This window comes from Chlorocebus sabaeus, chromosome 1, assembly GCF_047675955.1.
Source record: "Chlorocebus sabaeus isolate Y175 chromosome 1, mChlSab1.0.hap1, whole genome shotgun sequence".
Classification (NCBI taxonomy): domain Eukaryota; kingdom Metazoa; phylum Chordata; class Mammalia; order Primates; family Cercopithecidae; genus Chlorocebus; species Chlorocebus sabaeus.
This window is the reverse complement of record NC_132904.1, coordinates 125,956,713-125,980,866: the sequence shown is the minus strand read 5'-3', so window position 1 is coordinate 125,980,866 and position 24,154 is coordinate 125,956,713. Positions and strand designations below refer to the sequence as shown.

At 40.5% G+C, this 24,154-nt stretch overlaps 1 protein-coding gene and 1 pseudogene across 10 annotated transcripts in view; one reads left to right on the top strand and one right to left on the bottom strand.

Moving 5' to 3' along the window:
- ZBTB44 (zinc finger and BTB domain containing 44) overlaps positions 1–24,154 on the top strand; it is a 91,919-nt gene that overhangs the window by 18,374 nt on the left and 49,391 nt on the right. For all 10 annotated transcript variants that reach the window (XM_073022327.1, XM_073022323.1, XM_073022335.1 and 7 more), the window contains exon 2: positions 22,537–23,610. In XM_073022327.1, the coding sequence (XP_072878428.1) occupies positions 22,593–23,610 (1,018 nt within the window). In that variant the 5' untranslated portion in view covers positions 22,537–22,592. The remainder of the gene's footprint in view (positions 1–22,536; positions 23,611–24,154) is intronic.
- On the bottom strand, positions 418–2,387 carry LOC103248833 (ATP-dependent RNA helicase DDX18 pseudogene; annotated as a pseudogene).

Genomic DNA, 24,154 nt, shown 5'->3' with positions numbered 1-24,154 from the left:
GTATCTTTTTAGGGAACCCAATTCAACCCATACCAAGACATATATAAAGTTAACTGCTTGTGCAGAGGTAAGTTGGAGAAAGCCACTGTGCTTGTGTGCATATTTTTTTAAAAGATACAAAAATTTAATTATATTAAAACAGTAGCATACATTTGTGTGTATGAGGGAGGGATATTTAAAATTAAAATATTATATAATCACAAGAAAGACCAGATATTCTTGCTCTGCCCTTGGGCAACCAAGAAAATTAAGACCTGTTTTATATCCCAAAAATACAGTACTCAGTGCTTGCAACCCAAGTCAATTTATACTCTTGTTAGATAAGTTTAAATTCTAAAGGCTACAAAAATCTTGTTAAATCAAGGGGAAAAAAATTCATTTTAGAACAGTTATTCAAGATAAAAGAAAGGCATGTGTTCAGTGAGGGAACTGCCTGCTGTCAGATGATTTTTTGCTAATGTGTTTAAAGATTTTGGACTTCTCAACTTTCTTGGTTTTCTGGTAGCCAAATCCACCACCACCTCCTCGCTTTTTCTGCTTGCCTTCATTGTCGTTGACGTTCAGGTCAACAAAGGGAGGCACCTTGAAACCAAATGACAGAGCAACTTGAAGCAAATTTAAGTTATTTACATTAAAGATCTGTTTCAGAGAATGGGAATCATAGGCTCGTATGTATGACTTAAATGCTTCCTGGGCTGACTTATGAAGAAAGTAATTCTTTTCAATCAATTTTTCAAGCTGAGACTGAGTGTCAGAAATTTTAGACCAGGAAAAGTCAAATTCACTTAATGGAACCTTGGATTCTTTCAAGTAGCGAAGAAAACCGAATTCTGGGCCCAAAATGGTCAAGGCATGCATTCTTCCATTTAGGCCTCTGGCTGTTCTACCCACATGATGAATATATTCCTTAGTGTCATCCAGATGGTCATAGTGAACAATCCATTCAACTTCAGGAATGTCCAGTCCTCTTGGTGCCACATCCGTACACAATAGTGTTCCCAAATCTGCATTGCAGAACTGGAAGAATGTGGTTGTACATTTATTTTGCTTTTGGTTTCCATGAATGGCCAAGACGGGCAAATCAGTGTAGTTGAGCAACTCTTAGTGGTATTTCACGGACATACAAGATGAAAAGAAGACCATGAGCTGCTTCTTTCAGTTCTTCTTAAGGAATGTAAAGAGCAGAAGGAATCTCTTTCCAGAAGGACAAACAACATATCCCTGCTCCAGACCATCCACTGTTGCATTAGCTTTATCATCATCAACACTAACATAAAATGGTCCTTTTTCAGAGAAATCCTTGCCAGGCCTTCAACTTTTCAAGTTTGGGTGGCAGAAAACAGCATAGTGTGTCTACGTGTTGGCAAAAGTTTAAATATTTGCTTTAATTCCTCTTCAGACCCAACATCCAAGATACGATTGGCTTCATCAATAACCAGACACTGCAGATTTTATACATAAACCCTGGGATATTCTGCATATGGTACAGCAGGCGACATGGTGTGGCCACAATGATGTTAATCTCATTAGCAAGTTTCTGTGCTTCAGCACATCTGTTACTGCCACCCATTATCAACCCATAGGTATGCACGTGGTGAGTCATTGGCTCCTTAAGAACACCAAAAGTTTACATGGCTAGTTCTCTAGTAGGTGAGAGAACAAGGACTCCCAATGCATTCCTGGGCATGAATTTTAACAATGGGTTCAACTGCAGGGATGAGAAAAGCCAGGGTTTTACCACTGCCTGTTTTTGCAGCTGCTAGAAGATCCCTGCCTTCCAGAATTGGTCTGATACTTTTATGCTGAATTTCAGTCATGTTTGTAAAACCCTTTTTTTTTTTTTTTAAACTTCAGAGTGTTTTCATTGACAAGATTATATAGAGAGGCAAATGAAGTATCCTCAAACGTTCCTGTCCCAGGGGTAGGCTGGGCACCTCACTGTTGTCATCATTATCTGGCTTCTCCACGTTATTTTCTGTTTCTTTAGGAGTCTCAGCACTTTCTTCTTCAGATTCTTCTGTTTTAAGTTTTTGCTTTTTTTGTATCAGTCCCAGCATCATTCACTGTTTTTCTCTTTGAATTGGGAGACTGCATTGCTGCTTCTCCATTGGTTAATATGGTGGATTTCTGGGGAGATTTTTTAGCTTTTATATTTTCCACTGCTTCTTGAGACACGTCTCCATTTTGAGCTTCTGATAAGCCCACATTCATAGGGTTTTTTGATTTTTTAACCTTTCTACCTCTCATTTTTTCTTCAGACACATCTCCATTTTGAGTTTCTGACGATCAGATTTGAGGCCCCTGCAACTTTAGGTTCTGGTGCCGCAATTTGAGTTTCTGCTTCTTGATCTTCTTGCGCAGGAGTGTTTCTTTGGCAGGTGAGACATTGCTGTCCAAGAAGTGCCTAGACCATGACGCCACACAGTACAGCTACTCAGTTCTCGAGGCTGATGTTACTTCCACTTGTGTACATATTTTAAAGCATATATGCAGTTGAACTCTTGAGTGCTTGGTGTGGACACTTAAAAACTCTTTAGGGAAAACAAGGAGCTCTTTAAATGCTAGTTGACTAAAACTGACTTGAATTTTACTTGCTCATGTAAGGAGCCACATGGATGAATAAGATAGATAGGTCTTCTATTCAGTCTTTCTTTCTAGATACAATAATATGATGTGAATAGCAGATATCCCTTAAGTACTGTGATTAACCCATTTATGCCTACCGTTCCATTATTGGAACTCTAAGCATGTGGGAGTTATTTCTATCCTGCTGAAGGTCACCGCTAAGGTCTGATTGCAAAAATTCAAATAATTGCAACCTCTGGCATAAATGGGTTAAGTTATTATAAATGACAGCATAATGGGGTGGGGAAAAATAACTGGGAAATGAAGATTTTTTTGGGGGGGGGTGTCATATAGACCTTTGTGTAAATCCTGGTTTTGTTACTTAGCTAAAGGGCTGTGGACAATTTAATCTGATTTTCTGTCTTCTCCTTTAAAACTGGATTTATTTTTATTTTTATTTTTTTAAGACAGAGTCTCTCTCTGTTGCCCAGGCTGGAGTGCAGTGGTGTGATCTCAGCTCACTGCAACTTCTGCCCCCCAGGTTCAAGAATTCTTGTGCCCCAGCCTCCCGAGTAGTAGCTGGGGTTACAGGCGTGCACCACCACACCCAGCTAATTTTTGTATTTTTAGTAGAGACGGGGTCTCAAACTGCTGGCCTCAGGAGATCCACCCATCGGCCCCACAAAGTGCTGGGATTACAGGCGTGAGTTACCGTGCCTGGCCTATAACTGGATTTTAAATATCCTTTTACCAGGTTTGTGAATTTGTGAGTCCAGAGTGAGATAAAGACACTTGGTGGGAGTTACTCAATATATATTAATTTATCTTCCCTTGATGTAGAAAGTAACAATCAGCATGACTTGGTGACTACCAGCAAGGAGAGGAAATTCTAATCGTTTAATGTTTCTGAATTAATTGATTTATTGATAACTCTCCATTACTTTTTCAAATATCTGAAATAGAAAGGGCTTATTCATAGAGTAAAATGATTAGAATCTTTGTTTCATTGAAAAATGACTAGTTATAAAATGTTTGTTTGTTTTTTATTTTTTTATTTTTTGAGTTGGAATTTCGCTCTTGTTGCCTAGGCTGGAGTGCAATGATGCAGTCTCGGCCCACTGCAACCTCTGCCTCCCACGTTCAACCGATTCTCCTGCCTCTGCCTCCCAAGTAGCTGATATTACAGGCATGCACCACCATCCCCAGCTAATTATTTTATTAGTAGTAGTAGTAGTAGTAGTAGTAGAGATGGAGTTTCATCATGTTGGCCAGGCTGGTCTCAAACTCCTGACCTCAGGTGATCCACCTGCCTTGGCCTTCCAAAGTGCTGAGATTACAGGCGTGAGCCACCATGCCCGGCCAAATGGTCTTTTTTTTGATACAAGATCTTGCTGTCATCCAGGCTGGAGTGCAGTGGTGAAATCGCAGCTCACTGTAGTCTTGAGCTTCCAGGCTCAAGTGATCCTCCTGCCTCACTCAGCCTCCTGTCTAGCTGGTACTACAGGTGCACGGCACCACACTTAGCTAATTAAAAAAAAATTTTTTTTAGTAGAGACAAGGTCTCTCTGTGTTGCCTCAGCTGGTCTTGAACTCCTAGGCTCAAAGGAGCTTCCTCCCTTGACCTCTCAACGTGTTGGGATTGTAGGCATGAGCCACTGTTCGAGGCCTAAGATTATCTTTTTAAACTCAGACAAGGTAGTCCATTTGCAATTCTCCCTGAAAACGTAAAAAACACTTAAGGGAAGTAAACTAATGTGAAATAAAGATCACAAAACATTTTCATTACTGTTCAGAAAAAGAAAAAGCATGTTCCCAAATATGAGTTCTCGTGTGAATCCAATCTAAAAACTTGGTTCGTATCATGGGAAAAAATAGACATTTACTTAGATTGATAAGAGTGACAGGTTTAGAGCAAAATATAAAATATGAGGTACTGCTATATTTGTAAAGAAAAAAAGACTCTTAATAATGAGAAACATTTTAATAACTTTTGGTGGGGTGGTTGAGTTGTAATTTTCACTAGTTCAAGTACACATGTATACATTTTCCATGTAAGTTTAACATGAAGTTTCTACATTGTGCTGTGATTCTTCCATTCTTAAATCAATTGTTTTAACAGGTTTCCTACAAAACATTTGTATGTTGTGTATGTTGCACTCTTAAAATACTAATTTATATATTTTGTTTGCCATTTGCAATTAAGCTTTTAATCATAATGTGACTGAACCTAAAAGAACAATATACTTCTCCCAAACATAAGCACCATAAATCAAGAACATTTACTCAGTGATTTTTCAGTGCACACTCTTTTATTTCTATTTTTTTAATTTTTAATTTTTTTCTTATGATCTTGTTGCATACCAGTGTATGCACTCTTTTAGGCGGTTATAGAATATGGACAGGACTCAGCCTTGTCTGTCAAGTCCCATTAGGCCCATGGGTGAGCAAAATCTGTAAACTGCTTACTGATCACTTGTATGTAAAATATACTGGTGAATAGAGTAGTGACTTTTTTTATGGAATCACTGCAATATAATAAGGAATATTAAGAGTATAACACATAAATGTTACAGAAACAAATAATTAAGAACATCTGCTGCTGGTTTGTCCACACAAATCTTGTACACAAATGTGCACAGCAGCTTTATTTGTAATAGCCCAACTTCAAACAACTTAAGTCTATCAGCAATTAATGATAAAACAGATTGTGTTACATCCATGCGATGGAATAGTATTCAACAATAAAAAGAACAAAAATCCTTACGCTCAACAGCATGGATGAATCTCAGAATAATTATGTCCATGAAAGAAGCCTGAAAAAAAGAGTACGTGCTATATAATCCCATTTATATAAAATTCTAGAAAATGGAACTACTAAAGTGAAAAGCACATGGATAATTCCTGGCAAGGACAGGAAGGCGAGATTGCAGAGAAACTTACAGAAATTGTGGCAATATTCCTTATCTTGATGGTGGTGGTGATATATATGTCATAACTCATCAAATTGTACTCTATGCAGTTTATTATACATGAATTATATCAGGAAAGCACTCATAAAGTGATTTTTAAAGAACCTGTGCTGGGAGTACAGATGTGATTGATTCCATAAATATATTGGAATAATCCTTGGAGAGACAGAGCAAATACCCTGGTAAACCTAAATTGATATGATATCAAACACAGGATCTGTGGGTCCAAATAGAACTACCACCAGAGTTCAGTGTAGAGAAAGACAGCTTGGTTTAATAATAAAATGAGAATAGGATTTAATTAAAGTCAGAGGCTTTGAATTTGAGTCCCTGTTAGCCCATATTTTCTCTAATCTTTATTTTTCTCATCTTTAGTTTCATTAAGATTTTAAGATCCAAAGAATATATTTGAAAGTACGTCTGAAAGTGGCATCAAAATGGAAGGCTGGCTGGGCACAGTGCCTCACACCTGTAATCCCAGCACTTTGGGAGGCTGAAGTGGGCGGATCATGAGGTCAGGAGTTCGAGACCAGCCTGGCCAACATGGTGAAACCCTGTCTGTACTAAAAATACAAAAATTAGCCGGGAATGGTGGCGCACACCTATAATCCCAGCTACTCAGGAAGCTGAGGCATGAGAATCACTTGAACCCGGGAGGCGGAGGTTGCAGTGAGCCGAGTTTGTGCCACTGCACTCCAGCCTGGGCGACAAAATGAGACTCTGTCTCAAAAAAAAAAAAAAAAAAGGCTTTGCTGACATTTAGGTTAGAAGGGAAAACAAAATAAAACAGAATTTGACCTGTGGAGATCAGTGAGGAGGGAATTCCGAAAAGGGACCAGAGCTGGGGAAGTGGGATTATGTATGATATATATGGAAAATGAAGAGTCAAAACCAGTTGAGGGCAGAGAGTTCATTTTGCAGAGCAGGGAGGGAGAGACACCAGCCTAAAGTATCTAAAAGCATAATAGATTGTAAAATAGCGAGAAAGTTTACTATCAGGATATAAGTTGCTGTTACTAGCCCTGTAACCTTAGCCAAGTCATTTAATTCTCTGAACCTCAATTTCCCCATCAATATAATGGGAGATAATAATGGTTCTGCCAGATCTCAAGGATTTTATATATTTAAATCAGTCCATATCAGATGTGATAGGGTGTAGGATAGTGCTGAAAAGTACCAAGTACTGTTGATAGTTCAGCGTGATTATCCAGCTGTGAGCTAATAAGTGTCTGGACTCAGATAATTGTATTTTAGAGACAGTTTAAATAATGGTAAAGATTAATATAAGGCGCCGGGCGCGGTGGCTCAAGCCTGTAATCCCAGCACTTTGGGAGGCCGAGACGGGCGGATCACGAGGTCAGGAGATCGAGACCATCCTGGCTAACACGGTGAAACCCCGTCTCTACTAAAAATACAAAAACTAGCCGGGTGAGGTGGCGGGCGCCTGTAGTCCCAGCTACTCCGGAGGCTGAGGCAGGAGAATGGCGTAAACCCGGGAGGCGGAGCTTGCAGTGAGCTGAGATCCAGCCACTGCAGTCCAGCCCGGACTACAGAGCAAGACTCCGTCTCAAAAAAAAAAAAAAAAAAAGATTAATATAAGGCCAGTGAGACTGAAGGCAAGGAGATCAATCAGGATGCTGTTTCAGTAGTCCAAGTCAGCGACAGTGGAGAAAGGAAGGGATGGATTTGTGAAATAGGTCTTGGTGACCAGGTCTGTGTTAGGAGGAAAAGGGGAAGAGAAATTGTATTAGTTTTCTGTGGCTGTTGTAATTAATTATGACAAATTAGAGAGCTTAAAACAACACATTAATTTTCTCACAGAAGCTTGAAATTATCATAACTGGGTTGAGATCAAGATGTTGGCAAGTACTCCTTCCCTCCAAAGGATCTAGGGGAGAAACCACTCCTTTCCTCTTCCAGCTTATGTGGGCTGCAGGCATTCATCTTGTGACCATATCATTCATCACTGCAGTCTTTACATTACCACGCCACCTTCTCTTCCCCACCTTTCACCTTCTCCTGTGTGTGCCAAGTTTCCATCTGCCTTCCTTCTATAAGGAGACTTGTGACTGTATTTAGGGCCCACCTGGGTAATCTGGGATCTGCAAAGCCATAAAGTTATCTTTCACAAATTCAAGGGATTAGAACATGGACGTTTGGGGGTTTTAGCTTTTTGGAGTTGTACTGTCATTAGTACTTGAAAAAGAAGAATACATTTTTGAGAGACGATAATGAATTCACTTGGGACCTGCTGAAATACCTATGGGACGTGGTATGAGGGTATTCAATTTATGTTATCAGAAAACCTTGAATCAGGTGACTGAAACAATACAGACATTTATTTAAAACAAAAAACAGCCTCAAAGTTGGTTAAATTAGCAATTCAGTGATATCCTTGATATCCTTGAGGACCTAAGTTCTTGCTTTGCCATCCGTAGGCTGGCTCTCCTGTGGTAACAGAATGAGCCCCATAATTCTAGGCCTTCATTCCAGATATGAAAGCTTAATTGGCTTGTTTTGTATGCCCCCCTCCCTCTGCCCCACTTTTTTTTTTTTTTTTTTTGTCTGCAAGGAAACCTAACTTCTGAAGCTGCCCAGCACGTTCTATTTTTCTTGGCCAGATAAACATTCTCTTGACCATCATCTTTTACCTAAAAGAATTTTTTTTTTTTTTTTGGTCGAGCTGGAGTCTTGCTCTGTCACCCTGGAGCTGGAGTATAGTGGCATGATCTCGGCTCACTGCAACCTCCGCCTCCGAGTTCAAGCAGTTCTCCTGCCTCAGCCTCCTGAGTGGCTGGGATTACAGGCACGCGTCACTGTGCCTAATTTTTGTATTTTTAGTAGAGACGGGGTGTCACCGTGTTGGCCAGGCTAGTCTTGAACTCCTGACCTCAGGTAACACACCTGCCTCGGCCTCCCAGAGTGCTGGGATTACAGGCATGAGCCACCATGCCCAGTCACCTAAATTTTTTATATCTACATTGCGGATTTGTTCAGGTAGGGACCCCTGCCTTAAATACACAAATATTAAACTCATCCACCTTCAGTGACAAGTGGCAAAACAGACCTCTTGAGCATTTTCCACATCACATTGTTTTACTAGTTTTTGGTTTGCAGATTTGGTAGAATCTTGCAGATGTGGAGCTATCTTTCTGTGGTTTATTTAAATAGCAGTCCATTCACCTTGCTTAGTCTTAAATTCTTGTCTACAAATTCCTAACCATGTCCTTTTTTTTTTTGGAGACGGAGTCTCACTCTGTCGCCCAGGCTGAAGTGCAGTGGTGTGATCTCAGTTCTCTGCAACCTCCGCCTCCCAGGTTCAAGCAATTCTCATGCCTCAGCCTCCCGAGTAGCTGGGATTACAGGTGTGTGTCACCATGCCCAGCTAATTTTTGTATTTTTAGTAGAGACAGGGTTTTGCCATGTTGAGCAGGCTGATCTCGAACACCTGACCTCAGGTGATCTGCCCGCCTCGGTCACCCAAAGTCCTGGGATTACAGGCATGAGCCACTGCACACAGGCCCAGTCCTGATTTTTAACATTAAACTTGAAAGCAGTGGTTAATGTAGTCTGGGCACTCTCCCTGGGGATTCCCAGAACCTTTTAGAGAGTACATGAGATCAAAACAATCTTCTAGCAATGTTTTAAGACGTTACTTGCCATTTTTCATTCTTATTCTTAGATATACAACGGAGTTTTCCAGAGGCTACCTACTTGAAATGTGATTTTTTTTTTTTTAATTTTGTTTGAGACAGAGTCTTGCTCTGTCGCCCAGGCTGGAGTACAGTGGCATGATCTCAGCTCACTGCAACCCCTACCTCCCAGGTTCAAGGGATTCTCCTGCCTCGGCCTCCCAAGTAGCTGGTACTACGGGTATGCGCCACCACGCCGGGCTAATATTTGTGTTTTTGGTAGAGATGAGGGTTTTACCATGTTGGCCAGGCTGGTCTCAAACTCCTGACCTCAGGTGATCTGCCTGCCTCGGCCTCCCAAAGTGCTGGGATTACAGGCGTGAGCCGCTGCGCTCAACTGAAATGCGATACTGTAACAGACTTAACACATATGAGAATTCAGCTGATTTCCAGTAAACCACACTCAGTGCTACTCTTGCCTTTTTGGTTTTTTTTTTTTTTTTTGGTCTGAGAAAATTTAGTTTTTTGAAAACTATGTTGTCTTAAAATGTAACAGACTTACTGTTATTTTTAGATGAATAATTTTTTAAATTTCTAAGTTTTAATTTATAATATGGTAAATATTTTTAGATATAGTTCATATAAAGCAAAAGCTCTTTTGGGTTCTCAATAACTTTTAAGAGTATAAAGAGGCCTGAGATTCAAGTTTAAAATCCGCTGTCTAGTGTTAATGCCACTCTAACCACATACTCCAAAGTTTTTCCATTTCTCCGATCATTTTTTCCCCATCTTTTATTATCAGTTATCATGTAGGTATATCATCTTCATATGTTGCAGAATTTGTTGTAAGTACTTCAGAGTCATTCATTCTGTTTAATATTGATCCCATTTATGGGAGCAGCAGCTTTCTCATTATTTATTAATATATCTCTGCCTTTTATTTCCAACACCTCTCTTTGTTAATACTTTCACCATTCTTACTGTTTTTGTGCTTATTGAACATGCTGGATTTAATAATATTCATACCTCAAAACTAAGCACAGAGAAAAAACTAATGAAGACTAGAGAGCTAAGACTTACATGACCACACAAGACCATTATTATCATCTCTTGGTAATGAGCGTAATTAACACTCTTGCTCTGGGAAATGACTTTGATTTGTGATAAATATTTATCAGTGGGGAGTATCTGTAATTTTTATAAACTTGGCTGTGAAGGGAGAGTGCCTGAGAGATCATACCCAGTTTTGATGGGAGGTGAGGGATGGGGCATGGAGAATCAAAAATTAGTACTAGATTTTAAGCTATGGGTGCCTGAGCAATTGAAGGTATCCATGATTAACAGATTAAGAAATTCTTTAGTGGTATGTTAGTTGGGAAATAATTTGAATTTGTTTTCAGACATTGAATTTGCAAAATGGCGAACACATTCAGATGGAATTGTCTGGCACTCTAGCTGGACAGTAGAAGCCCAAAATTGACATTCAGAAGGATATTACTGAGATTTTAGTCAAAGGTGATAAGAGTCAGAGATCTGTCAATAATGATATCTTATCTGTTAATCACCATATTCTTATGTAAACAGTCTGTGCTAGGCACTGGGCACTTTACGCAGACTCGTCTCATTTAATCTGTATCATGGTCCTCAGAAAGCTCCCTTGTTTAAGGTCATCCAGCCACTACAGTTGTATAACCATGATTAACGTGCAGGTCTGTCTGAACTAAAAAGTTGTTGCTCTACCTAGTGTACATGCTGTCTCCAGGCAATATTAATACATTCATTGATAATTGAATTGAATGTGAAATACTTGAATAAAGCCTAATTATGCATGAGGTGAAGAAATCTGTTACTGAGTTTTGGGTAATTTGAAAAGACTGTAATTCTTTTAATTAATGCTTAGTAATGTGTCAAAAGATTCAAATGTATTTATCCTTGTAGCGATCTTCTGTAGGGACAGGGATACCGAGAGTGTCTGTGGCAGATCTAGAATTAGAAACCTTAATAGGAATTGAGTAGTTATGGTGTGAGGTATACTTTATTGGGAAATTTTCAGGTAGTAAGTTTCAGAGAATATTCAAATTAATAGATTTTTTAAAGTTTATTGTAATTTTTAAAATACATTTACAGGTCGACAAGTGTGTATTTTACTGGGATATTCAGATAATCAGAATAGGCTAATGTCTGTCAAGGCAGCAAATAACTAAAGCTAAGGACTCAGCTTTTAATATTCTGGCCCATTGGTAATTTTTTCATTGTTTTAAAGATCATTTTGTTACAGAATTTGCCTGATTTCCTCTCAGTCTGATAATTTAGAAAGGAATTTACTGTAATGAGTCATAACATTTTTCCACATCAATCTTTTTAGTTGTGTAGTTTGCCACTTTTGGGATAGTTGATTTACTGGTTTGAACAGATCAAATATGAGTTTTAGAAGTAGTAAGATTTTCATTCTAATAAGAACAGTTGTTCTTTTATAGAAACAATTATTCTTACACTATTATCAAATCACTAAAAAGAATACACTTATAGGGGGGCTGGATCAGTGGCTGGAGCATTACCCCCTGCTGCAGACTGGCTGCTAGCAATGCTGAGAGCAGGGTGGATAGCATGGGTTGCTCTCAGAATTTGTTCTGTGCCTTGTGGAGATCACTGTCAAAAGAAGTGAAGGAGCATGTGGGCATGAACTGGTTTGGGAACAAGTACTAGTCTATCCCAGAGTACAAGAACTGGAGAGGTGAGGACAAACTATTCAAGAGAAAAGAACTGTAGAAGCAACAAATATAAAAGACTGTGAAGTAGGGGATAGTCCAACAAAATGGGAAGCTTGGATCAGAAGAACAAGAAACAGGCTGGGTGTAGTAGCTCATGCCTGTAATCCCAGCACTTTGAGAGGCCAAGGCAGGCATAGATCACCTGAGGTCAGGAGTTTGAGACCAACTGGCCAACATGGTGAAACCCTGTCTCTACTAAAGATAGAAAAATTAGCCAGTCATGGTGGCACGTGCTTGTAGTCCCAGCTACTCAGGAGGCTGAGGCAGGAGAATCACTTGAACCTGGGAAGCGGAGGTTGCAGTGAGCTGAGATTACACCACAGCACTGCAGCCTGGCTAACAAGAGTGAAACTCCGTCTCACCAAAAAAAAAAAAAAAAAAAGAGAGAGCAGGAATGACTCCACCTACTATGGAGGAAATACTAAAGAATGAAAAATACAGAGAAGAAATTAAAAAGCAAAGATTTTTGTGAAAACCAAAAACTGCTTAGTAAAGAGACTAGTGAGGAACTGTTGGCTCCACCAGTTCAAACTCAAAGGACATGGCTTTGCTCCATACTTCGGAAAGGAAGAACCCTCATTGGCTCCCACTGGCACTTGTTGAGCTAAACTACATTTCCTGAGCCATAAAATAATCTGTTTGCCCTTTAAGCTCTAAAATTCAAATTTTTTCATTCTATTTGAGTGTTTTAAAATATTGCCTCTTTTTCAATGTGTTCATTCATCCTTTATTTTTTTTAGTCTCTAACATAACAGTTAAGCCATTAGTAGTAATAGTTGTAGTATGAGATAATACCAGTCCCAGAGTCACACTCCATAGTCTGGCATGTGATTCCCCTAGAGACACTTAATGTAATATTGACTATATCAGAGCAGAAATTTTCTATAACTCTCTGTATCTCCAAAAACTGATAATTTATAGAGCTGCCATCTGAAGCCTTATTCTTATTATTTCTTTATTATTATTATTATTTTGAGACAGGGTCTCACTCTTTGACCTAGGCTGGAATGCAGTGGCTCAGTCTGGGCTCACTGCAGCCTCGACCTCCCAGGCTCAAGCAATCCTTCTGCCTCAGTCCCCCAAGTAGCTGGGACTACAAGCACACACTACCACACCTGGCTAATTTTTGTATTTCTTTGTAGAGATGGATTTTTACCATATTGCCCAGGCTGGTCTTAAATTCCTGAGCTCAAGCCATCTGCCCCCCTTAGCTTCCCAAAGTGCTGGCATTACAAGCATAAGCCACTGCACTCGGGCTGAAGCCCTGTTCTTGACCGGCTTCATTCAGGGTCCTTAAAAGAGACCTTAGCGGAGGTTTGGTAATTACTATCACTTGATCAGTTGTGAAGTAAAGTAAGAGCTTTAGGAATTGGACTTCTATAGCTTAATTGCCACATACTTTTGTAAAGTACCACACCTGGCCCCCAAGCATTTTGGATAAGGGATATGCAACCTGTTTATAGAAAATCATAAGGAATTCATTTAAAAAGTGTAGGACTGCCGGGCGCGGTGGCTCACGCTTGTAATCCCAGCACTTTGGGAGACTGAGGTGGGCGGATTGCGAGGTCAGAAGATAGAGATCATCCTGGCTAACACGGTGAAACCCCATCTCTACTAAAAACACAAAAAAATTAGCTAGGTGTGGTGGCGGGCGCCTGTTGTCCTAGCTACTCAGGAGGCTGAGGCAGGAGAATAGCATGAACCTGGGAGGCGGAGCTTGCAGTGAGCCGAGATCGCGCCGCTGCACTCCAGCCTGGGCAACAGAACGAGACTCCGTCTCAAAAAAAAAAAAAAAAAAAGAGTATAGGACTAATAAACAAGTTGAACAAGGTTGCAGAATATAAAACCAGTATACAAACATCAGTTGTCTTATTATACATTTGCAGTGAAGCATTAAATTAAGAAAACAGGCTGGATTCAGTGGCTCATGCCTGTAATCCTAGCAGTTTGGGAGGTCAAGGTGGGTGGATTGCTTGAGTCCAGGAGTTTGAGACCAGCCTGGGCAATGTGTCAAAACCCCATCTCTACAGAAAATACAAAAATTACCCAGGCTTGTTGGTGGCCCATGCCCATAGTCCCAGCTACTCAGGAGACTGAGGGGCAGGGATCAGTTGAGCCCAGCAGATCAAGGCTTCAGTGAGCCATGATCATACCAGTGCACTCCAGCCTGGGCAGCAGAGTGAGACTCTTGTCTGAAAAAAAGAAAAAATTAAGAAAATGATTTTATTCATGGTGACGTCAAAAGAATAAATTTAACAAAGAAAAACTCATACTCTGAAAACTTACAACATTGCTGAAAGAAATTAAAGACTAAATAAGTGGAAAAACACCCCATGTTCACGGATCAGAAGATTCAGCATTGTAAAGATAGCAGTATTCTCCAAACTAATCTATAAATTCAATGCAGTTCCCATTAGAATCCTAGCTGACTTTGTAAAGATTGACAGTCTGATTCTGAAATTAATATGGAGTTGCAGGGGACCCAGAATAGCCAAAATAGTACTGAAAAAGGACAAAATAGGAGTACTCAGCTTCTTGACTTCAAAATTTACTGCAAAACAACAGTAATTAAAGCATTGTGGTACTGGCACAAGGACATATAAATCAGTGGAATAGAGAGTCCAGATATAAACCCATTTGTGTTCAAGTGATTTCCAACAAGGATGCCAAGATCTTTCAGTGGTAAAAGAATACACTTTTTAACAGATGGTGCTGGGACAACTGGATAGCTACATGCAAAAGAACAAGGTGGGACAATATACAAAAAATAACTCAAAATGGATTAAAGACCTGAAACTTTAAAACTCCTTGAAAAAAAAAAAACGTATTAGTAAATCTTCATGACTTTGTATTTGGCAAGGAATTTGTAGATGTCATACCAAAAGCATGAACAGCAAAAGAAAAACACTGAACTTCATAAAAATTAAAACCTTCTATGCTTCAAAGGACACCATCATAAAAGACAACCCACAGAATGAGAGAAAATATTTGCAAACCATTTCTCTGATAAGCAACTCACATCTAGTATATATAAAGAACTCTGACAACTCAGTAACAAAAAGACAACCCAATGGGCAGAGCTCCAGGTGGACCCAAAGGAAGATATACGAATGTCCGGTAAGCACATGAAGATGCTCAATATTGTTAGTTATCAGGGAAGTGTAAATTAAAACTACAGTGACATACCACTTCACATCCACTAGGATGGCTAGAATCAAAGTTGGATAATAACAAGTGTTGGTGAGGATGTGGAGAAATCAGAATCCTCATACCCTTTTTTTTTTTTTTTTTTTTTTGAGACGGAGTCTCACTCTGACACTAGGCTGGAGTACAGTAGTGTGATCTTGGCTCACCGCAACCTCCGCCTCACAGGTTCAAGCTATTCTGCCTCAGCCTCCTGAGCAGCTGGGATTACAGGCACCCACCCCTATACCCAGCTAATTTTTTTGTATTTTTAGTAGAGTTGGGGTTTCACTGTGTTGGCCAGTCTGGTCTTGAACTCCTGACCTCAGGTGATCCACCCGCTTTGGCCTCCCAAAGTGCTGGGATTACAGGCATGAGCCACTGTGCCTGGCGAGATTTTTTTTAAAGAGACTTATCTAACTTATAAAAACTTCAGGTTATATGTTGTGGTTTTTGAACTGTCTAGTATGATATATGACTTTTTCTTTTTTATTCTCTCTTTTTTAAAATTTGAGGCCGGGACTGGTGGCTCACACCTGTAATCCCAGCGCTTTGGGAGGCTAAGTCAGGTGGATCACTTGAGGTCAGGAGTTCGAGACCAGCCTGGCCAACATGGTGAAACCGCATCTCTACTAAAAGTACAAAATATTAGCCAGGCGTAGGGTCTGGTGCCTGTATTCCCAACTACTCGGGAGGCTGAAGCAGGAGAATTGCTTGAACCCGGGAGGCAGAGGTTGCAGTGAGCCAAGATTGTGCCACTGTACTCCAGCCTGGGTGACAGAGTGAGACTGTCTCAAAATAAAATAAAATTTGAGACAGGGTCTTGCTGTGTTGCCCAGGTTGGAGTCAAGGGATCTTCCCACCTTAACCTCCTGAGTAGCTGGGATTACAGCTGCATGCCACTATACTTGACAAATTTTTCAAATATTTAAAAAATACTTCATTGCTGAAAAATTCTAGCAATCTGAGCTTTCAGCAAGTCATAATCTTTTTGTTGGTGGAAGGTCTTGCCTTGATGTTGATGGCTGCCACTGATCTGGATGGTGGTCACTGAAGACTGGAGATGTGGCAGTTGTTTAATAAGACAGTGATGAAGTTTGACACATGGGTTGAATCTTTCTTCCCCTACCCTGCTCTACCCCCTGGTTTTGTTTTTGTTTTTGTTTAATTAGAGGTGGGTCTCACTCCATTGCATTGAGCTCCTGGGGCTCACATAGTCTTCCTGCCTCAGCCTCCCAAAGTGCTGGGATTACAGTCATGAACCCCTGCACCCAGCCTCCTGGATCTTTCTTTCATGAGGATTTTTTTTTTTTTTTTTTTTTTTTTTTTAAGACAGAGTCTCACTCTGTCACCCAGACTGGAGTGCATGGCATGATCTTGGCCCACTGCAACCTCCACCTCCCAGGTTCAAGCAATTCTGCCTCAGCCTCCCGAGTAACTGGGATTACAGGTGCTTGCCACTACACCCGGCTAATTTTTTGTATTTTTGGTAGAAATGGGGTTTCACCATGTTGTCCAGGTTGGTCTCGAACTCCTGACCTCAGGCAGTCCCCCTGCCTGGGCCTCCCAAAGTGCCAGAGTGCTGGGATTACAGGCGTGAGCCACTGTGCCCAGCCTTCACAAGGATTTCTCTACAGCGTATGATGCTGTTTGATAGCATGTTACTTTCAGAAGAACTTCTTTCAAAATTAGTTGATTGCTGGGTATAGTAGTTCAAACCTGTAATCTCAGCACTTTGGGATGCTGAGGCCAGGAGTTCGAGACCAGCCTGGGCAACATAGGGACACCCCCATCTCTACCAAAAAAAAAAAAAAAAAGTAAAAATTAGCCAGGCATGGTGGTACACCCCGTAGTCCTAGATACTTGGGTGGCTAAGACAAGAGGATTGCTTGACCCTAGGAGTTCAAGGCTACACAGTGAGCCATGATCATGCCACTGTACTCCAGCCTGGGTGACAGAGTGAGACCCTGCCTCTAAAAAAAAATTGTGATCTTACCTAGCTCTTCTGGATAACTTGCAGCTTTGACATTAGCACTTGCAGCTTTACCTTGCACTTTTATGTTATGAAGATGGCTTTTTTCCTTCAACCTCATGAACCAACCAACCTCTGCCAGCTTTTCTGAATTTGTTTTAGAGGCAGGGTCTCACTCTGTCACCCAGTCTGGTGTACAGTGGCTTGATATCAGCTCACTGTAACCTCTGCTTCCCAAGCTCATGCAATCCTCCAGCCTCAGCCTCCCGAGTAGCTGGAACTACAGGCATGTGACACCACACCAAGCTAAGTTTTGTATTTTTTGTATAGATGGTGTTTCACCCTGTAACCAGGCTGGTCTTGAACTCTTGAGCTCAAGCCATCCACCCACCTCAGCCTCCTAAAGTACTGGGATTATAGGGTGAGGCACTGTGCCCAGCTAAAAAAAGTTTTAATTAAAATTTTTTAAATTGGAGTTGATCCTCTCAAACCCTGCCACTGCTTTATCAACAAGGTTTATGTAGTTTTCTAAATCCTTTATTGTCATTTCAACAGTGTTCCTAGTTTCTTCACCAGGAGTAGACTCCATCTCAAGAAACCACCGTCTTTGCTTATCCACTACTTATCTGTTCAAGTTTTATCATGAGATTGCAGCAATTCAGGCTCCTCCATTTTGAATTCTAGTTCTCTTGCAGTTTCCAACACAGCTGTAGTTAGTTCCTCCAAGAAGGTCTTGAAGTCATCATGAAGGCTGGAATCAGTTTCGTCCAAACTCCTGTTAATGTTGATATTTTGACCTCCTCCCATGAATCTCAGTCTTAATGGCATCTAGAGTGATGAATCTTTTCCAGAAAGTTTTCACTTTGCTTTGTGCAGATCCATCAGCAGAATCTGTGGCAGCTATAGCCTTTTGAAATGTATTTCTTAAATAATAAGACTTGAAAATCAAAATGACTCCCTGATCTGTAGGCTGCAGAATGGATGTTATATTAGCAGCCGTGAAAGCAACATCAATCATGTACCTCCTTATCACAGCTCCTCAATGACGAGATGCACTGTTGGAAAGCAGTAATATACTGAACACAATCTTGTAAGCAGTAGGTCTCAACAGTGGGCTTTTAAAACATGCAGTAATCCATGCTGTAAGTAGATGTGCTGTCATCAGGCTGTGTTGTTTCACTTATAGAGCACGGCAGAATAGATTGAGCCTAATCATTAAGGGGTCTAGGATTTTCAGAATAGTAAATGAATATTGGCTTCCAGTTAAGTTACCAGCTGCATTAGCCACTTACAAGAGAGGCATCCTGTCCTTTGAAGCTTTGAAGCCAGGCATTGACTTCTCTCTAGCCGTGAAAGGCTCTTTCCAGTGTAAGGCTGTGTTGTCTACATTGAAAACCTGTTGTTTAGTGTAGCCATCTTCATCAGTGATCTTAGCTAGCTCTTCTGGATAACTTGTTGCAGCTTCAACCTCAGCACTTGCGGCTTCACCTTGCACTGTTATGTTATGGAGATGGCTTCTTTCCTTCAACCTCATGAATCAACCTCTGCTAGCTTCCAGCTTTTCTTCTGCAGCTTCCTCATCCCTGTCAGCCTTCATAGAATTGAAGAGAGTTAATGGCCTTGCCCTGGATTGGGCTTTGATTTCAAGGAATATTGTGGTTGGTATCGTCTTCTGTCCACACCAGGCAAACTTTCTCCACGTCAGCAATAAGGCTGTTTTACTTTCTCATCATTTGTGCGTGCACTGGAGTAGCACTTTTAATTTCCTTTAAGAATATGTACTTTGCTATCACAGCTTGGCTAGCTGTTTGGTATAAAAGGTCTAGCTTTCAGGCGCTCTCTGAGCTCTCAACATGCCTTCCTCACTAAACTCAATAATTTCTAGCATTTCATTTAAAGTGAAAAACGTGAGATAGGTGGATCACTTGAGGTCAGGAGTTCGAGACCAGGCTGGCCAACATGGTGAAACCCCCCCCTCTACTAAAACTACAAAAATTAACTGGGGTTTGTGGTGCACACCTGTAATTCAAGCTACTCTGGAAGCTGAAAGGAGAGTTGCTTGAATCTGGGAGGTGGAGGTTGCAGTGAGCCAAGATTGTGTCACTGCACTCTAGCCTGGGTGACAGAGCAAAATTCTGTCTCAAAACATAAAAAAAACAAAGTGAGAAATGTGCAACTCTTACTTTCACATAGTCATTTAGAGGCCATTGTAGGGTTATTAATTGGTCTAATTTCAGTATCCTTGTTTTTCATGGAATAGGGATACCTGAGGAGGAGGAGAGAGATGGGGGACTAACTAGTGGGTATATCAGTCATAACGCACACAACATTAAGTTCTCTGTCTTACATGGGTGCAGTTTGTGGCACCCCAAAACAATTACAGTAGTAACATCAAAGATTACTGATCACAGATCACCATAACAGATATAATTATAATGAAAAAGTTTGAAATACTGCAAGAATTACCAAAGTGTGACACAAACGTGAAGTGAGCACAAGCTGGTGGAAACTGGCACCAGTAGACTTGCTGACGCAGGGTTGCCACAAATTTCCAATTTGTAAAAAAGACAATATCTGCAAAGTTTAATAAAGCAAAGTGCAAGAAGATGAAGTATGTCTGTGTATCCAAAATATATTTGTCCATATAAGTTTGTGTTGGGGAGCATATCTTGGGCCTGAGTTTCCGCAGACATATTGGGAAATGCATGTGATAAATACATGGTATGGAATGTATTTCCTCATCATCACCTTCTTCTCATCCCGTACTTCTAAGTAGATCAGAATTCGTACCGTATATGTGAACAGGCATGACTTATAGGAGGTATTCTTGAGCCATTTTATTTGTTCTGTGGAGTTCTCCCTCCAGCTTCCTGGAGAGTAAGTCTTAATAACTGTTCTGATCACTTTCAGGAAATACCAACAATCTTTTCAAGAACTAATAAACTTAGAGTGAAAGCTTTCCCTCTTTTCCCACCTCAGGCCTACTATAGGCCTGCAGTTGAAGACTTGGGTGTGGTTTGCCTCCTCTCTCTCCTCCCCAGCGTTCTTCTTTCACTCTTCTTCATTTGCTGGCTGTGGTTTCTGGCCTGTCCAGGAAGAAAAGGTCTTTGATAGTAATGTTAGTAGCAGCAGCAACTAATGTTTCTGTAGCATTGATTATGTTGCTAGTTACTATTCTAAACGCTTAACGTGTTAGATCATTTAATCCTCAGAACTCTATGAGGTGTGTTGTGTTACATTTATTATACCGCTGAATATATTAAGATACAGAGGGTTTGTTTAATGACTTGCCTAAGGCCACACAGGTAAAAATAGCACCAGCATGCAAAGCTAGCATTGTGGTTCTGGAGTCTGTGCTTGCAACCACTCCACTGTGTTGCCTTTATATACTGTTGGGAGATAGTAGGCGTACTTCTTGGCCTTGACTGTTGTTTAAATCAGACTTACGTGCCCTTCAGAGTCTTTTCAGTTGTAACGTATTTTCCATAGACCTGAGATAAAGGATCAGCATGCCTTGAAGCCCCTTTCCCTGCAGGGAAGTAAGCAGAGAAGTAGAATGGGGTTTGCAACTCACAACAAACTGGTTACTCTCAGCAAAAATCCTTTTCATATCTACTCTTTGAACATGGAAGATGATTGAAGGTGGATGTAACTCAAGGTTGAAAATAGTTTTCCACTACCCCCTTGTGTAAGGTGCCCTTGTGCCTCATTTGAGAATGTAGTACATTATCTGTTGTTTGGGGCCTATTCAAGATTGAAATGGTTTCATTTTAATACTGTGATGCACATGTCTTCCAAATATGCTGTTTAATTTCTTGCCTTCACACCTTTGTTCATGCAGATGGTCCCTGGATTATAACTAATTCACTTGCTCTGAAAGCATGTTTCTTCCCTCAACCACATGATCCCAAAGTAAGCACTCTTGAAGGCCATGCTTTAAAAGCTGGTTTCTTGGGATGCAATAAATGAACAAAACACTTTATATATAGCCCTCCCATTTTCTTCCTCTTCATCTCATTTTTGTGAGACCTAAATCAGCAAATATGTTAAATGGTGATTTGCGTACACCAGTCCCCTGGCTGTCTAGTGCCTCATTGTGGTCACTTGACTTCAGGAAGGGTATGTGGAGCACTCAGTTTACATTTGAACTTCTGTCACTAATTATGGTCAAGATAATTATTTCAGTAGCTTTACCTGACTGCTTTGGATCAGAGATTTATGCCTTATCCTTCTCTGAAGTCTGACATGGAACAGTCCCAAATTGATCATTGTGTCTTCTCAAGTTATAATAGTGTGTAACTTTTATTTTTTTAGACAGAATCTTGCTCTATCACCAAGGCTGGAGTGCAGTGGTGCAATCTCAGCTCACTGCAACCTCCACCTCCCAGCCTCAAGTGATCCTTCCACATCAGCGTCCTGCATAGCTGGGACTACAGGCCCATGCCACCACACCCCGCTAATTTTTATGTGCTTTTAATAGAGACGGGGCTTTGCTATTTTGGCCAGGCTGGTCTCAGACTCCTGAGCTCAAGCAATCAGCCTGCCTTGGCCTCCCTAAGTGCTGGGATTACAGGTGTGAGCCACACACCTGGCAACCTTTTAAAATTCATCTTGAAATCTTTTGGGTTTTTTTTTCTTTCCTTTTCCTTTTTCCCATCTTTCTTTTCCTCTATACATTTACCTGCATAAAACATGAACAGGGATGATTATGTAATGGATTGTTTAGTGTTTACACTGGCATTGCCTGCTGCATGCTCACATTTAGAAACAGGAATGATAATATGCCTACTGACAGAGATACGATGATGATCAATTAATTATTAAATGTGAAACATTTCAAATACTGTCTGGTACATAGAAGATACTCTGCAATTGTCACTATTTACAAACTGTTGCAGCCTACAGCTCATTAAAACATTGGTTCACAGGTCGGACATGGTGGCTCACGCCTGTAATCCCAGCATTTTGAGAGGCCGAGGCGGGCCTATCACCTGAGGTCAAGAGTTCAAGACCAGCCTGGCCAACATGGTGAAACCCCATCTCTACAAAAATACAAAAATTAGCCGGCATGATGGCGAGTGCCTGTAATCCCAGCTACTCGGGAGGCTGAGGCAGGAGAATTGCTTGAACTCGGAAGGCGGAGGTTGCAGTGATCCAAGACCGCTCCTCTGCACTCCATCCTGGGCGTCAGAGCGAGACTCTGTCTCAAAACAAAACAAAACAAAACAAAACAAAAACATTGGTTCACAGACTTCATTGGTTGGACAGGTCGGAAGGCAGATAAGGAGAATATATTTCTTTACAGTCCGTGCCTTGAAGTTTCTCTCTCACTACCATCTTTCAGCTTTTTAATTTAGTGCAGTGGCCACATGAAAATGATCTAAATCACATTTTATTTAAACTACTAAAATATCAATTAATGCTTTATTTTATGTATTTTTTAGGACATTTCTGATTCATTTGCATCCTTGAAGAGCATCTGTAGAAGAGGAAGTAAAAGATGGGTGTGAAAACGTTTACTCATAGCTCCTCTTCCCACAGCCAGGAAATGCTTGGAAAGCTAAATATGCTGCGAAATGATGGACATTTTTGTGATATCACTATTCGTGTCCAGGACAAAATCTTCCGGGCACATAAGGTGGTACTAGCAGCTTGCAGTGATTTCTTTCGCACCAAACTTGTAGGCCAAGCCGAGGATGAGAACAAGAATGTGTTGGATCTGCATCATGTTACAGTGACTGGCTTTATACCTCTTTTAGAATATGCTTACACAGCCACTCTATCAATTAACACAGAAAATATTATTGATGTTCTAGCAGCAGCCAGCTATATGCAAATGTTCAGTGTTGCCAGCACTTGCTCAGAGTTCATGAAATCAAGCATTTTATGGAATACACCTAACAGCCAACCCGAAAAGGGTCTAGATGCTGGACAAGAAAATAATTCTAACTGCAATTTTACTTCTCGAGATGGGAGCATTTCTCCCGTGTCCTCGGAGTGCAGTGTGGTAGAAAGAACGATTCCTGTCTGCCGAGAATCCCGGAGAAAGCGCAAAAGCTACATTGTTATGTCTCCTGAAAGTCCTGTAAAGTGTAGCACACAAACAAGTTCACCCCAGGTATTGAATTCTTCAGCTTCCTACTCAGAAAATAGAAACCAACCAGTTGACTCTTCCTTAGCTTTTCCTTGGACTTTTCCTTTTGGAATTGATCGAAGGATTCAGCCTGAGAAAGTTAAGCAAGCAGAAAATACCCGGACTTTAGAATTACCTGGCCCATCTGAGACCAGTAGAAGAATGGCTGATTATGTGACTTGTGAGAGCACAAAAACTACCTTGCCTTTAGGTACCGAAGAAGATGTCCGGGTCAAAGTAGAAAGGTTAAGTGACGAGGAGGTCCATGAGGAAGTGTCCCAGCCTGTCAGTGCATCTCAGAGTTCCCTGAGTGATCAGCAGACAGTTCCAGGAAGTGAACAAGTCCAAGAGGACCTTCTGATTAGTCCACAGTCTTCCTCTATAGGTATAATGTCTTCTGTGTTTTTCTTGGTGCTATAAAGTCAATTCAAACATTTTTAAGTTCCTGTTAGATAAAAAGTTTTGTGCTCGGTCATACAGGAAATATAAAGAAGAGTAAAACATGATAACTGGATTTGCTTGAGATGCTATTAGTACTATCATTTATTTTTTACAAGTTGCATATTAGGGAAAAAATAATTGAATAATAACTGGTGGGACAAAGGCAGATACACACACACACCAAAAAAACAGTTAAATCCAGTTTGTGTTTTATTCTTTATTAAAATATGTATTGAAAACTTGCCATGTGCCAAGCAAACATTGGTGATACATAAAGAAAAACACATAGTCCCTGCAATGAAGAGGTTAATCATCTAATTGGGGAAGCAGATATGTAAGTAAATTATTACAGTGAACTATTAAAAGTGCTCATCTGGAGGTGTGAACAAAGTAGTATGGTTGTAACAAAGGAAAGAGCAAGTTAACACTATATATTTGAGTTAGGTCTTATGTAATAAGTAAGAGTTTACCCAAGCATGGGAACAATT